The following is a 16912-nucleotide window of genomic DNA, read 5'->3' as shown; positions in this document are numbered from 1 at the left end:
AATCAACTTACCCTTAGGTCACCAAGAGAGTACCTAGGATTTCCTGCTCCCCAGTGAAGGGAGCAGTGACAGTGGGAGTAGAGCTTAGTGTGGCACAGTGGTTTTCAAGATAAAATCATACAAAGAACCCCAACATATAAAAATGGCAACACTGAGAACACTATTTGAAGAGGGAGTGAGGTGGTATGAAGGCTTCCCCACTGTCACATCACGTCAGGCCCTAGGCATGCTTAGAACTATAAGATGATACGTGGAAGAAGACTTCAAGTCAGAAAATCTGGATTTAAGTCTTAGTTCATTCTGTTTCTACCTGTGTACTCTTCAGCAAGTCTTGCTCTCAGCCTCAGTTTCCTCAAATGTAAAATGGGGACAACTATACCTTTCTCACCAAGTTGTCATAGGATTAAATGAGCCAAAAATGTAAACTGTTCAAATAAGTTTCTTCCTTATATTGGTCAACCACATCAGATGACTTTTTTAAGAGTGTGATCATTCAAGTATCTTAAGTTTTATGCTTAGATGAAATTATAAATATAATTCCTGTCAGTAATGTGACAGCCCTGTTCTTTAAGTAGGAAAAATTACTCCAATCTCTGAAAACAGAAGTGTGATACTTACACAGGAGAAAATCGAAGTGCCTTATTCAGAGTTAAACTTCACTCATTCAGAATACCAAGACACTATCACATCAGGACATTCATAACAGATATCTGTCCCATTTTACAAGATTCCAGCAGCAGTCTTCAATTTTTTTTCCTTAGCATAACTTTTCAAATGAAATCTTATGTGAAACAAGTAAAACTGATTTTTAAAAATATGAAGCTGCTCTTGTTTGAGTTTGAGTGGGAGTCTTGGAGCTCCCCCAATGGCATGGCCTCACTGCACTCAGAAAACCCAATACCATAGCATACCTTCTTAATGACCCAAGAGGGGGTTCCATTCTCCTGGGTGGTCAGGATCCTGATTCAGAAGTGCTGGCTGGCTGGCTGTGCCCATATTTCCTAAGATATGGCAACCTAATATGTGAAATGCCAATCTCACTGCACTGAGGGAAAATAAGAATTCTGGATATGCTACCAGGGAGCAATCTATGGCTGTGGAATTTTTTATTTTTGTACTTTACCCATTCCATAATCAGACTTTCTCTACTAGACCAAGCATTTCTGGCTATAGTATAATATATGAGGCCAATGTCATGAGCTTGAAGCACATATGACCCCATTTCTGCACCCTTCTCTGCTAAATGAAAATCTCAGTCATCTTTCAAGGCTCAGTTCAAATGTAACCTCTTCATGAAGACTTCCTTGACCCTTCCTATTCCCCGTGTGCTCCTACTCCCCATAGGAAGTATTCCTCCCCTCCCTATATTCTCAGTGCACCAACTGCATGGAATGGTGGAGAGACTACATGCATGACTCATTTGACAAACATTTACTGAGCTTCTACTGAGTGCCGGGTACCACACAAGACAGACATTGGGATTCAAGGACAAACACATGATTTCTGCCTTCAAAGAACTTTTAATTTGGTATAGGAGATAAAGATAGTTTTCAATATAATGTGATAGGTAATAATACAGGCATGAAATAGGAGCTCAGAGGGGTGCTTAGTCCAACCTGGAGGAGGAGATCCCTGAGCCTTGAAGTTCAGCTACCAGGATGGCAAGGACTCTCCACACAGTGGGAAAAACCAAGGCACTGGGAGGAAGTAGGAGAGAGTATGGTCTGTCTCAGAAGCTATAGGTAGTTGGTAATTCATTCTTTCTTCTTTCCCTTTTCATCCCCTCTTTTTTCCCTTTTTCATTTTAAAAGAATCTTAAAAAGATTGTAAAATGGGAGAAGATGGATTGCAGAAAATGAGGCTGAAAAGAAAGGCAGGTCTTAAAAAGTCTTGAATGCCAGGCCAAGTAGGAAGAGGGGAGATAAATTCATAGTTAACACTTATATTCTTACTTTAAAAACACTTTTTAAATTGTAAAAGTTAAAAAAAATAAAATAAAACAAGACACTACTTAAGAAAAAAAATAAACTGCAGAAGTTAACATAGGCTTAACTTTTAAAAATTCAAACAATTCAAAATTGAAAAATGTAAAAAGTGATATTTTAGTTTTGGGCAGACTACTCTGGCAAGAGTCTAGGTGTAAGATTTATAAGATTTTATAAGAGTTTTAAATTTGCAGATTTAAGTGAGATGACCAGAGAAGGGGGAGGCTAGAACAAAAGTTTAGGTGAGAGTTAAAGAAGGTCTAAACCAGGGCAGCGTTGGCAGAGACAGAGACAGAAGATAGGACTGATACATTCTTATGAAGTCTGACTTTGTTTCTTATTAACTGTTCCTTCTGCAGGCAAGTTATCTTAATTTTCTGAGCCTTCATTTCTTCACCTGAAAAATGGGAACACCAACACCTAATCTCATAGGATTATTGAGAGGATTAAGTAAGATAATCTATGTCAAGATCCTATTAAACCTGGCATAAAGTAGGCAATCAACAAATGTGAGTTCCCTTCTCACCCTCTCCCTATTCTCCCCTTGAGAAATATTTCTTTCTTTCTCCTTTGGTAGATTATGAGCTCCTAGAAGGCAGAGACCATTTCTTATTATTGCTCTATCCCCTCAGCATCTGGCACATAAAATATGTTCAATACACATTTATTGGATGAATAAAGGGTCAGCTAAGCTCTACAGCATGAGGAAATCTTGTTTCCATAGGCACAAGCTGGCCCTCAGATCAGCTTTCTCAAGATAGGAGTGGTCTGATCACAAGTGGGAGAGTGAGCAATGGCATCCAACAATACTACCCCGGAAAAACACCTGAGAGAGAGCGTAACTCCTGCTGAGTGAGAATAAGAAGCATCATTAGCTAGATGTCCTTTGTCCTATGGAGAAGGAACCAGTGTGTGATTGACTTCCACCCATTTGGCCTTCTCAGGGTGACAGAGGCAGAAATGATGCTTTTAAGAAGCAGTGAGGCTCTCTGCAGCCTTCATGTGCTTCCTTGTCAGCTGTACTGCTGCTGCACTGCTGTCAACGTTCCTTTGTGCAAGACAGACACTGGCAAGGTTTCATTTCTTTCATGACGCCCCATCCAGGTTTCCCTAAGCCCTGGATCAACTGAGACGGCCTCTGGGCTAGGTGAAGGCTTAGGAATCTCAGACCCCATACATCAACTGGTCACACAGCTGTCTCCTCAGGCCCCTATTTTAAAAGCAGGGTCTATTACTATCTGGGGGGATGCAGGCTTTCTTGATATTCCACTGCCTTCACTAAGGGCAGTGACGCAATAGGAGGGGTGAATGTTTGAAATAATTTACACCAAGATGCTTTTGCTAAGGAATATCACTCACATGGCATTCTGAGAGATTCTGGAGAGCTGGGGTGGCACTAGACAAACGCAGAGCCTATCCAAGCATCTGCCCTTCCCATACCTTGGCTCCAAGCAAAGTCAGCTTAATTCAGAATGAAATCCAAACCCATGCATGTACCTACCCCACCCGAGGCAGCCTTATTCATACTTGCCAATTAAAAAAAAAATTATAGTTGAGCTGGCTTTCCCTCAGCTCCAAACAGACTGGGCTAACCCCCATTTTCCTCCTAAAGAAGAATGGCTCCAGCTACAATTTGTGTCACTGTGTTCACATAGCTTGCAAAACTCCCCAATACCCCAGAGACTACAGAAGTAATTTGTACCCTGAACTTGGACCTGGGGGCTTGCAGCACAATTAAATGAGTACCAGGGTAGACAAGTCAGCCAGAATCTCTCTGAGTGCATGTTTGCTTTACTCCTCTTTGGGAAGAAAAGGGGGTGTCGGGTAGATACAGACTATTGGAACATTTGTGGCTTCAACAAAGGTTACATTGAACAGCTCATGCAATTACAGGCACATTCCCCAACCCAAGATACTGCTCTGTGAACCTCCCACTTTACACACAGAGAATTCTGCTCTGTCATTCCATCTGCAGTTTCTGCTGCAGCCCTTCCGGCCACCATTTCCACAGATTTCTTTTGAAGCAGGTGGAGGGGGAGGGGGAGGGAACCTAGAGGGTGGCAGTAGATGAAGAAAGGGTTGAGGGGAAGACTCTGTACAAAGGAGCCTCTCTTGGGGGGTGGGGGGGGATACATTTTCACATTACCTAGGGAAGGCAGATGGGGGAGAAATAGGAAAACGGGAGGAGAAGGAAACTAAATAAAGAGCACCAACGACCCCTGAGGGCAAAGCACAGGCTCTCTGCGGCACTCACTCAGGCTGCCCAGCTGTCGGATGACATTTGCCAGTGTGATGTTGGTCATGCATTCCAGCTCGCTTCTAACGCTAGGCAACGTCTGACGGCACAGGTGCCTTGGCTCGATGTTCCTCGTTACTAACGGCATGGTGGACCTGCTTCAGGCAATGTTCTGAATGATGAAAAACAACCTAAAAAAGAAATAACAGGAAAGTATTACTCAACCGCAAATTCCAGGCACACTATGGCTGTGTGAGTCCTTTTTTTTGTCTTGCTCTGATCTAAAAAAAAATTTTCTATCTTTTTTTCTTTTTGAAGCCCTCCCCATCCCCCCTTTTTAAGGTTTGCTATTGGAGATTTGCTGGGTAAGTTTAGAAATTCTGAGCTGGTGACTGCTGGCTAAGGTATCCAGACAGCATAAAAACCTAAAAAACCTTAAAATAACAACTATGCTCCAACCAACAAGAGTCTCCAGAGGCAAGGACGCATGGTCAGAAAACAGTCCATTCAGCAGATCCTGGATGGTACAGATTCAATCCTTGGGGTGTCCATAACCAGGACAAATCAGATTCTAGATGATCAATTATAAGAATCAAAAAAGAGCTTCTGTCATCTGATAATCTCCACAATCAAAATAAGTTGCCAACAGTGATTCCACTGATCTACACTGGGATATAACTTGTCCAGTTCTTCCCTGATGGAGGAGGACTGTCAATGTACAACTAAATACTGCCAGTATCTATTAACACTACTAAAGTTTAGTCTGTAAATGGACAGAATGAAAGAATATCAAGGAAACTTTTACACGTTCAATAGATCAAACACGATGACAAGCAAACTGTGCTATAAGATTCCCTAGTCCTTTCTCTTCTACCCACAGCTCCCTTTCTCTCTCCCATCCGGTTCAACACACCTGGGCCAAAAGGCTCTTGAGACAGCAGGAAGTGTCTGGAGCAGATCCGGAAACCTTCCAGTTACTGTTTCTTATCCTGTCGGCTGAGCCCCTTTCCCTAGGAAATCCCCCAGCACTTTAGGTTCATGCTGAGCTATTGTTTTAGAGTTAGATTACCAAATTCCTAGCTTTACAAGGATAGGTTTTTTATCCAACAAAATGGATATGACTACAGCCAAGGCACACTGGGCTGGAACAGTTTCCCTATCTTGTGAAACGAAAGAAATCTAAAAAAGCCTAATGGACTTCATGCTAGGGAAAATGGTGAATTCAAAAGAAAAGGTAAAGCATAAAGGTAACATACCCAAGTTCCCAAGACTACAAACTCCTGTTAAAAACAAACAACCCCCCAAGAGGTTTACCTACAGCGTATCTTAAAAAAGTTTATCAGTTCATCACTAGAAAGTTAATTGTGAATATGAAGTGCTTAAACCAAGCTAAACATCATAGATCTTAAAAGTGAACCAACATATTGTCTGACCGAAGGGGAAAAAAAAAAAAAAGCCCTTCAAGCTCAGAGGGAGTAGAACCCTTGGAACAGACTGCTCCTTGTTATGGACATTCTGATCTGCTAAGAGTAAAAATAAAACAGGAAGCAAGCAGCTTGGGGAACAAGATTTCCTGTCACCAACAGCAACAACCCAAGAACCAAGAGAATCAGCTGTTTGCTCATAATTTTGAACCTCCCTTTAATAGTCACTGTGGCAGCTGTGCCTATCTTTGGGGTGCAGAGGTGTTTCCTGAATATTTGTCTACTGTCTAAGGAAATAATTTTCATTCCGCTCCTCTGCTAAGTTCCCCTTTGACTCAACAGGTTTTCTAATCCAAACTCTGGCGTTTCCCTTCCAGTCTAACTCGTCTCCTCCTTTACATAATGTAAAGGGTATTGGGTATTAAGATGGAATCTTTAGCAATACTGAAAAGAGAGTTTAGAACAGGAAAGGAGGCAAAGGGTTACAAATAAAAGAACTTCACAGAGCTCTGCATCCTCTGAATGCCCTTAGACTCCCAAATTTCAAGCTTTCTGGAAGAACCAGAAATTCAGGAGTATAGCCAGATGGCTGAAAATATGGCTTCCTCCATTAGCAATCATTTCAGTACTTGTTCTAGCTTCTCAGAGGAGCTAAAGGAGCCAGATCCCTTGAAAGTGGCCACTGACAAGGCATTTCAGACATTATTTTTGGATACCTAATGGAAACTGGATTCCAGATGGCTAGGTAAAAGTCAGATTCGGGGTGGGGCTGGGGAAGCAATGCTTAACACCTTGGTACTTTAGCATTTATGCTTTCCCAAGTGCCTTGGGTAAGCAGACACAAATGAAGTCAATTCTATGTCATCTGGGTGGGGTTCACCTGGAATCAAGTTTTCAATAGCAGGATAGCAACCTCTTGCCAAAAAAACTCCCAAAACCAGCTAGAGTAAGTCAAGAAATTACAATATGTCAATATCCTTCAAGACAAAACAATCAGAAAAGTGAATCTGCTACTAAAAATAAAAAAGTCATTTAATATGTTTCAGAGCCACTAAAGAAAGACAAGATTCCCTAACCTATGGAATTACCTGTATCACTGCTCATTTTTCCTTCGGATAATCAAGGTTACTTGTATTCTGCCAAAGAAGTATGGAATTACACATGATCTGAACCACAACAGTAATTTGATGACCAAGAGAAAAAAAAAAAATCCTACATTCCAGTGAAGATAAACTTAGAAATGGGCAAAGACTCCCAAGGTTCCTGACTCAACTCAGCTTCATATGTTATATATGTAACATATATAAAATGTCCAGTACAGGGCTAAGAAAAAAGGTAGGTATTTGAAGTTTCACAGACCTTAGGCAAATCTTCCTGTAAAATCAATTTTATTCATTGATAAATATTTTAGAACATTTTTAACCATGGACATATTATGTAGTAGAATGCAACAGTCACGTAAATTTAAAGATAAAACCCTAGTCTTTAACACAAATGTGTACGTTCTTAGCAGCACTATTTACGATAGCCAAGACATGGAAACAGCCTAAATGTCCATCAACAGATGATTAGATAAAGAAGATGTGGTATACAATGGGAATACTATTCAGCCACAAAAACCAACAACGTAACACCATTTGCAGCAACATGGATGCTCCTGAATGTCATTCTAAGTGAAGTAAGCCAGAAATAGAAAGAAAAATACCATATGAGATCACTCATATGTGGAATCTAAAATAAAAAACAAACAAACAAACAAAACATAAATACAAAACAGAAACAGACTCATAGACATAGAATACAAATTTGTGGTTGCCAAGGGGGCAGGGGGTGCAAAGGGATAGACTGGGATTTCAAAATGTAGAACAGATAAACAAGATTATACTGTATAGCACAGGGAAATATATACAAGACCTTATGGTAGCTCACAGAGAAAAAAAATGTGATAATGAATACATATATGTTCATGTATAACTGAAAAATTGTGCTCTACACTGGAATTTGACACAACATTGTAAGATTATTATAAATCAATAAAAAATGTTAAAAAAAAATGTGTACGTTCTTTTTTTTTTTTTTCCTGGAGGTTGCTCCCAGCCATGTTTCTGGACCTCCTGAAAAACACACTCTCTCTCTCCTCCACTCTTTTATACTGGGTTCCTCACCTGGACCACAGAACAAAGAATACAATCAGAGTGACTATTTTCTCAGTTCTCCTCAAGAGTATACAGAGCTAGCACCATTCCAGATGCACTGGAGAAAAGTTAATACGTTACATACAATGGGTGCCTAATGGCATTAGGGTTTAATTCTCTCATGAAAATCCAGTTGAGAAAAGCTCCTCTACCATAAGTAGTCATTTAGTAGAAAATTGGTGGAGCACTAGGTATTGAGAAATCACTGAATTAAGGAAGTGACATGGTCAAATTTGCATTTTAGTCAGATCATTCTAACAGAAGAAGAGACGCTGTATTTGGGCAAGAGAAGGCTGGAGGTAAGAAGATCAGTGGGGAATCTCTTCCCAGGCTATGAAGGAGACAACAGAAATGGAGATGCCCACCAGAGCTAGCAAATATGAAGTGAGAAACCAAGACAGGTTGCAGGGGTAAGTCCAGCCCTTCAGCCCTATATGTTGCTCTCTCCTGATAGTTTCGTACAGTTATATTCACAAAGTGATAAAATGTATGATTCTTTATTAAAAGTATTATGAAAAGAACTAAATGCTAGTGCTAGTAATGAAGAGAAAGTGAAGAAAACCAAGAAAGTAGCTGCTCTTAGCTGGAAAAAGAAGTTTTTCCATTATTCCACGTGAAAGCAGAATGCCCTGTCTTCACAGAATCAATAAAGCTCTTTTTGTATATAAAGTTATACTTTACTTTGATTAGGAAAATTATATGCTATAGTGATATTTGCTAATTTGGGGATCTGAGAAGGTCTTACCTTGTGGGGTGTTACATAGGAGAGGAATTAAATTAGAAACACTGAGAAGATAAAAGTTACAAGGAAGTAGATTTCAATTAAGCTAGTTCCTGTTAATTAGAGCTGTCCTATATTTAAATGGGTTCTCTTCAGAGGTTATGAGTTCCCCTGTACCATCCTCTGGATGACCAGCTATAAGGCATGTTGCAGAAGAGTTTCCTAGACTGTAAGAAGATGTTGTTGAAAAGTCAGACTGGATGACTTCTACAATGCCTTCTAAGTCAAAGATGATATAATTCTCACTCTGGGCTTCAGTTTCCTCACCTGCAAAATAAAGGGACTAAGCTGGATGATCTTTACGAAGTTCTAAAATTCCTGGATTTGCTTCTGCCTCAGCTGCCATAACTTCCTCACTTGGCCAATATCCACTTGCCTTCAGAACACAAGGCCAAAGGCAGGTCTATGGACTGTAGAGATGGATAGATTATGGTCATGAATCAAACCCTTTTCCAGATCGAGATTCATTTAGTTACTAGGACTGGTATGATCCAGAATGATAAAATGAACATTCCAGACAGAGTCCTGGAGTTAAGTTATTTACACCCTGGGAGCTTCCCAAACCAATCTGGGAGGTGGCTATCCAAAGAAGTCCAAAGGAAAAATTGGCTTTGGAAGAGTTCCAGACATCCAAGCAGACTCAGCAGTAACCCTCATCTTTACCCCTGGCTATTTTCAGCCTAAAGGACTTGAGAATGAGTCTGAGAATAAATAAAAGACTTAAGGCATCCCTTCCCAGCAACAGACTGGCAGTATACTGAACAGTCCAAACTGCCAGTACCATGATGGGATTCATGCTTTGAATTGGAAACTGGATGAGGTATTCTTTGTGGTCCCTTCAAACTAATATTCTATAAGTCAGTATATTTGAAGTTATCATGGAACATTTATATATCACATTTGATCGGTATAAAGTCAAAAGGAGGCTTTGACATGTACCCTACACTCTGAACTCTCAACTCTGATCCCAACAGCCTAAGGCAGGAGTAGGGTGAGATGAGAGGTAGGGATTGGGAGGGTGGAAGAAGGTAATAAAGGAAGGCTGCATGTGGAGGATTCACTCATCTGTACCCCACATTCTGAATTCCTGTTATTATAGGACATAAGACAGACGACTGATCATTCTGGCAATGATATTTATTACTAGCTATTTACTATAAATAAATAAACAATGCTTCATTTAGAGCCAAGGTCACTGATAACACCTGCAGATTTCGATGGTCACATCCAAAAGCAAGTATATCTGAGCTATAGCAATAACCGTAACAACAGAAGTGCTTCTCAAGGCAGTTCCTCTTTGAAATATACCCCCAAAATGCTGATCAGCAGTAGCAGGGGATGAGAACATGTGGGGATATTGTATGTGTGGAAATTAGGACTTCTGCTTTCACTTCAGCATTTCCCACTGTTCTATAGTTAACAACACTTTGGATGGGGGCATACAAGAAGAGCTTTACTTTGTAGACTAGTTTCTCTTTCAAGAGATAAACTTCTTTAAAAGAATATGCATTCCACATGGGTTCAAAATCTCGACTGAAAAATCAAATAATCATTTGACTTCAAAATGACAGACAACACGCAGGTTTACTGTAATCTAAGTCTGTCTACTAATATGTTTCAAGAAGTATGAATTTACTGTTGCATATAGCAGTCCTCACTATCATGCAACAATCACAAGGAGGAATGCCTCACTATAGACTTAAGTTTCCACCCACTTCCTGTTGAAATACAGGGTGGGGCTGAGCCTACAAATATAACCAGACTCTCTCTAAACACAAGAAATAACTGACAAATCAGTTTAGGTCACTAGAGTAATGTCCAAAAGAGCTAGCAAGACAAATGGAACTCGAAGGGTAGACAGAGAAAAGTATCTAACTGCGAGAACCAAGAAAAAAAAAGCTTTCTTGTGATGTAAAACCAGGAGAAACTTCCTATTTCATAAGGGACCTACATTCAATAATTGTAAGGGTTGGGGGAGGGTATAGTTCAGTGGTAGAGTGTGTGCTTAGCATGTACGAGGTCCTGGGTTCAATCCCCAGTACCTCCGTTAAAAATAAATAAACGAATCAATCAATCAATAAACGTAATTACCTACCCTCACCAAAAAAAGAAAAATTGTAAGGCCCCTTCTTGTCCTGATTTGCTTTGGGGAAAGCAGCCCAGGGAAACAGGACTTTTAAAATACAGTATCTTACTCTTTGAACACACTGTACATCTATCAAGGATCATTCACATCTGGTAATTCCATAACTTTCTATTATCTTTTGGGGACAATACCACCTTTTGTTCTTACCTTTATTAGGCTTCAGGCTTTAATCATAGCTTTACTCTTAAAGCGAAAATTGGGGGATCACTTTTACCTTCAAAATTGGTTTCTTCTAGTATCAACTATTCCATAGAAGACTGACTTTTAAATGGCCCAAATTAGGCTCTTTTTAGTAGGATCCATCTGGTTGTCCAAAAGAAAATACACTTAAACTGTGAGTCAGAAACCTGGATTCTAGTTCTTAGTCTAACGATGACTAGCAACTGGGGAAAAACTTTCAATTCATCTTTTTAGTTCAGCTGCAAGCTGCACTAAAAAATGCTTGAGAGGTGCTATGCGAGACTCAGATTTTGTATGCAAAGTATTCTAAGTTCCAAAGAAAAGATTTATTCATGTAAAATATTTCCTGAATCTCCATCTTTGCCCAAGTTCCCTGTTATGTATCCACTTAAATTACACAGGATCTACATCGTCATCACTGATGACTTACAGTCACGGACACAAAGTTCATTCTACTTTCCTAATCTAACATTAATTTCTAGCAATTTCCAATTCATCAAAATGGAATGGTATGAAATACTCCAAACTATCCATCTAAGAGGGCTTACTTTTAACTTATAATTAAAAAGAATATGAAAATGAATGTATGTATGTATATGTATGACTGAAACATTATGCTGTACACCAGAAACTGATACAACATTGTAATACTGACTACACTTCAATTTAAAAAAAGGGAGGGAACTTACTTTTGATCCAGCAATTCCACTCCTGAGTATTTATCCAAAGACAAAAATACTAATTTGAAAAGATATCTGCATCCTGATGTTCACTGCAGCATTATTTATAATAGCCAAGATATGGAAGCAACCCAGGTGCCCATCAACAGTTGAGTGGATAAAGAAGATGTGTGTGAGTGAATACAGACACACACACACACAGAGAGAATACTACTCAGCCATAAAAAAGAATGAAATCTTGCCATCTGAAACAACATGGATAGATCTAGAGAGTATTATGCTAAGTGCAATAAGTCAAAGAAAAAGAAAAACTGTATGATTTCACTTATATGTGGAACCTAAAAACAAATGAACAAACATAACAGAAACAGAATTATAGACACAGAGAACAAACAGGTGGCTGCCAGAGGGGAGGAGCAAAGAAAAATAGGTGAAGGAGATTAAGAAGTACAAACTTCCAGTTGCAAAATAAATGTCACTGGTATGAAATGTACAGTGTGGGGAATATAGTCAGTAACAATGTAATATATTTGCTTGGTAACATATCTGGCTAGACTTACCCTGGTGATCATTTGAAATGTACAGAAGCACCAAATCACTATGTTGTGTAACAGGAACTAACATAGTGTTGTAGGTCAAATATACTTCAAAAACAAATAAACTCACAGGAAAAGAGATCAAATCTGTAGTTATCAGAGGCAGGAGGAGGGGGAATTGGATGAGGGCAGTCAAAAGGTACAAACTTCTAGTTATAAGATAAATAAGTACTAGGGATGTAATACACAACATGATAAATATAATTAACACTGCTGTATATTATATAGGAAAATTGTTAAGAGAGTAAATCTTAAGAGTTCTCTTCACACAAATTTTTTTCTATTTCTTTAATTTTGTATCTATACAAAATGATGGATGTAAGTCAAATCATTATGCTGTACATCTTAAACTTATACAGTGCTGTATATCAATTATATCTCAATAAAACTGGAAAGAACAATAAATAGGCTTACTTTTACTCCAACTGGATAAATACAAATTATGAATGATTTTACTCAGAAATGAAGAAATCTTATTCCTAACATTTGTGGGTACTCAAGTATCAGATTTCTTTCAGCTATGGTCATCAACTGAGCATTCTATTCACACAGGAGTTTAACATGAAAAACAACTAAACTGCTCTGAAAAAAAGAATACCAACTCATAAAACAAAGTACCAAACCTCAACAAATCAGTTCATAAGATTACTAGAAATATGTCAATAACTCACGTAAGTCCTAATGAAGTATTATTTTTAAGAACTTCCTTTATTTATAGCCAATGATAGAAGAGAATGAGCTCCAGTTGGTGGTGGCCAAGAATTTGAGATAAGAGGATAGACACAAAATACATTCCTCTCCAAGAACCTGGGCTTGAGTACCTGGGAGGAAGCCAACCCTGGTCATGTGCTACCATATGGGAAGACACAGCTGATTTTTATGGAAGAGTGTCTAATCCCAGTTTATTACCTTACCCAGGACGGAGAAGTTGAAGCTAGGCTGTAACCTATCTTTCCTCGTTCTTGTAAGCAGCAGTCACTACTACACTAGGTTAAGCTCCCTATAGACAAGGCTCTAGAGCACCTACTGGCGGACTGGACAGAGAGGTAAGTTTGAAAATAAGGGAGGAAGGAGATAATCAGGGCTGAATCATATGTCAGGCACTGAGAGTAAGTATCATTTCAACCTATCTGCTGTCTAACCACGCATCTTAACCTCTATGATGCTTCTTTTCATATTATAAGTTCTCTCTGCAGTAACTACTCCCTCTCTGGGGTGGAAAGGCCGAAAAAGAAAAAAAGTTTTATATAAATGAGAAAGGCCAGGGAAAAAAAGGTTGCAGAGCAACAACAAAAAAAGGAAATTTAGCAAAATGTTTCACTGAAAGCTCAGGGCAATATATAAATACACTGTGTGGCTATGGAGCAGACAGAAGCAGTAGTCCTGGATATACCAACTTAAGTGAGGAGAGAGACCTAGCAATCACAACTACATCTGAACACAGTGAGTGGAATTATGGAGCAAACTGCCATGAAATTCCATATAAACTATTCTATTCTGCTAGCTGTAACAAGAATTCATTCCTGAAAAAGTGTCACACACTCATCTATTACTAACGGCCAAGCTGCCAGCAACTAAGAGTCAGCAGCAAAGGGCAGCTGTACATCTACTTCCTCTCACAAGGTCTATTCACCACTCAAAACATGGGATTTATAAGTAAAAGTCCTTGAACAGAGAGGAAAGTAAGTACCCATTCTTTTCTTTCCACCATCCATTTGTTATGCAGTTACCAAAACCCTCAAAACCTAATAAGCAGTGGCAGAGAGCAGCAAGAGCATGGACATTAAGAGACAGAAGTGTGGATTTCAACCCACTACCGCCAAATTTCAGTTTTGGGACTGTAGCAAGCAGTCAGTCTCTCAGTCTGTTTCCTAATCTGTTAAAATTAGTATGACTTCTTGTAAGGTTGTTGTGAAGAAAAATGAAATAATGCATGTATAAAATGTTTAACATTGTACTTGACACAGAATAGATAATTACAAAAGCAGCAGCAGCAGCAGTAGTAGTAGTAGCAGCAGCAGGAGGAGGAAGAGAAGGAGAAGTAGGAGGACTAATTCTACATCTATAGCATTTAATTAAATAAGTGGTTCTCTTAACCATTAAATAACACTATTAATAAGCTTCAGATTGTATTAATGGCTAACAACTACTTACAGCACCCTTATCAATCAATGAATATTTATCAGGTAGACACAAAGAAATATAAAATTCCTCCCTTGAGTCCAACAGCTTATAATTTAACTGAGGAGATAAATAAAATCACAGTTAAGTAACAATATAGCAAATAAACAGAAGTTCAGTTATCAAACAAATGATGTAGTCAGTGATGACAATAGAAAGGATGAAAAGATTGCTGTGACCTTAAGACTGAACAGACTTCCCGAAATAAAGATCTGAACTGGCCAGGATCTAGATATAAAGAATAAAGGGAAGGTGGGGAGGGTATAGTTCAGTGGTACAGTGCGTGCCTCGCATGCACGAGGTCCTGGGTTCAATCCCCGTTAATGCCATTAAAAAAATAATAAATAAACAAACCTGATTACCTTCACCTCAAAAAAAAAAAAAAAAAAAGGAATAAAAGAAGGGAAAGGTTTCTAGGTTTCCAGGTGGAGGTAACATAAGCAGAAGTCTACCACTTAGAATTTATAGAAAAAGCACAATTCTAATGGGTTTTAAGGTATTTCATCAAATCTAAGATGTGTCATGATTCAACAGATGTTAAAATGCGGAGAAAATGTACGTCTCAGAACCAGGGAAACATACTATTTCTTTTTCTACAATATGAGAAGGTGAACAAGATGATCTTTAGAAAGTTCTTTCCAACCCTAAAATGACATGATTCTATAACTCAGACTTACAAGACAATATTCAAATTTTACCAAACCATCAACACCATGAGAAGAACAAAGATAATAAAAATAAGAGAGACTGGAACCACACTCCACTATTTATTTGCAAGGCTACAATGTTTACCACCTAATTAGTATGTTCATATTTTTCTTTAAATACTTGAACATAGTTATAACAGCTGTTTTAATATCGTTGGTAATTTCATCATCTCTCATTTCTGAGTGTTTCTACTGACTGACTTTTCTAATTATGGGCCACATTTTCCTGGCAAGTCTGGTGAATTCTGATTGGATGTTGGAAATTAAAATTTTAAAGTGTTGAGTATCTAGCATTGTTGTCTTGGTTTCAAGAGTGTTGGGCCTTGTTCTGGTAGGCAGTTAAGTTACTTTTCAGTTTAGTACTTCTGAGGCTTCTTTTTAAGCTTTGTTAGGGTGGATCTGAAATACCCTTTACTCTGGGTATTTTAGCCCCAATACAAAGATATGGCCCTTCTGAGATCTCTATTGGATGCTCTCTACCGGATCTCTGCTGGAGAGTGAGTAATATGGTCTCTCTATTCTGGCTGAGAGGAACTCAACCAACTCCCTGCACGAGGACCAGTTAGCTCATAGCTTCCTGGTCAATTTTTCCCCAGCCTCCTCTAGTTTGACCCCAGGCATGTGTGTGATCAGCCAAGCCTCAACCTTGAGGAGACTTCCAGAACAGTTTTTCTGCATAGCTCCCTCTTTTCCAAAACTCCACTCCATACCTCCCAGTTGCCTTAGCCTCCCCGAACTACAATTTTCGACTCTTCAATTCAGCAAGACCAATGTGCTCTGCTTGGGATCCCCCACCCTGCTTCATGGTCAAAATATACATCTAGACAGAAAGCCAGGGTAATCATAAGGCTCACCTCCTTTATTTCCTTTCTCCCAGGGATCCAAGCCGCAAGCTTCCTATTTAAATCAGGATTGATTTCCACTCTAGTTTTGCAAGGTCCCAAATCATACAAAGGTATTGTAAAATTCTTAAAGTCAGATTAATTTAAATTTATCTTCAATATGTGTATACCATGGAGTACTTTTAAAAGGAATGACAGGAAAAAGTTGGTGTATCCTGAAAGCAAACAAATAAGAAAGCACTACAAATAGGTAGAATATCATCATCATAATCATATAACATATTTGAATAATGTATTTAGTTAACTTTTTGAACAATCACAATGAAAAACGACAGAAAATTTCTCTTTTCTTTTTTAAATTTAACACTCATATAGGTGCTTACCATATTCAAAAATCAATACAGCTTGGTGAACCCAGAGGCATGCTCAGTCAAGAGACTCAAGGATTCCCTGAGCTGCTAGTTACATGACTTTGCATTGGTTAATCTCTCTGAGCCTCATCTGTAAAATGGGGAAAATAAAACCTACCTCACAGAATGGTTCTAAGGATAAAATAACATACATAAGCCTTCTAGAGGGGTGTCTAGCATTCAGTAGGTACCCAATAACTGATAGCTTTCATAACTGCTAATTCAAAGGAACGCCGAGTTTGTTTGGACTCACCTCCTAGGGGTAATAAAATAATTTAAGGAGAGCAGGTCAAATTAAAAGCACTGAGCATGACACAAAGGGCTCCCCTAATTGGTTCTCTTTTCTTTGGTCTCAGTGGAGGCCAAGTAGTAGGTGGGCCTCTTACCTTCTGAAACAGGCTCTCCAGGAGTGTGAAGACAAGTGCTGAGAAAGAAATGGATGGCCTCTGCTTACGTTATGCCAATTTTAAGGATTAAGACAAAGGGTATCAGTCTTCCAAATCACAGTCAAGAGTCAATTCAATATTTTCACTTTATGTACTTTGAAAG

The 16912-nt window shown here is 38.9% G+C and overlaps 1 protein-coding gene across 3 annotated transcripts in view; it reads right to left on the bottom strand.

Annotated features, from left to right (window-relative positions):
* The window catches only part of WASF2 (WASP family member 2), a 60414-nt gene that overhangs the window by 15541 nt on the left and 27961 nt on the right, over nucleotides 1-16912 (bottom strand). For 2 of the 3 annotated variants that reach the window (XM_064493882.1, XM_031464470.2), the window contains exon 2: nucleotides 4240-4412. In XM_064493882.1, the coding sequence (XP_064349952.1) occupies nucleotides 4240-4369 (130 nt within the window). In that variant the 5' untranslated portion in view covers nucleotides 4370-4412. Of the gene's footprint in view, nucleotides 1-4239; nucleotides 4413-15965; nucleotides 16169-16912 lie in introns of all 3 variants that reach the window. The other variant, XM_064493881.1, reaches the window with a different exon arrangement.

Source organism: Camelus dromedarius, chromosome 14 (assembly GCF_036321535.1).
Source record: "Camelus dromedarius isolate mCamDro1 chromosome 14, mCamDro1.pat, whole genome shotgun sequence".
Lineage (NCBI taxonomy): Eukaryota > Metazoa > Chordata > Mammalia > Artiodactyla > Camelidae > Camelus > Camelus dromedarius.
This window is presented reverse-complemented; position numbering and strand designations above follow the sequence as displayed.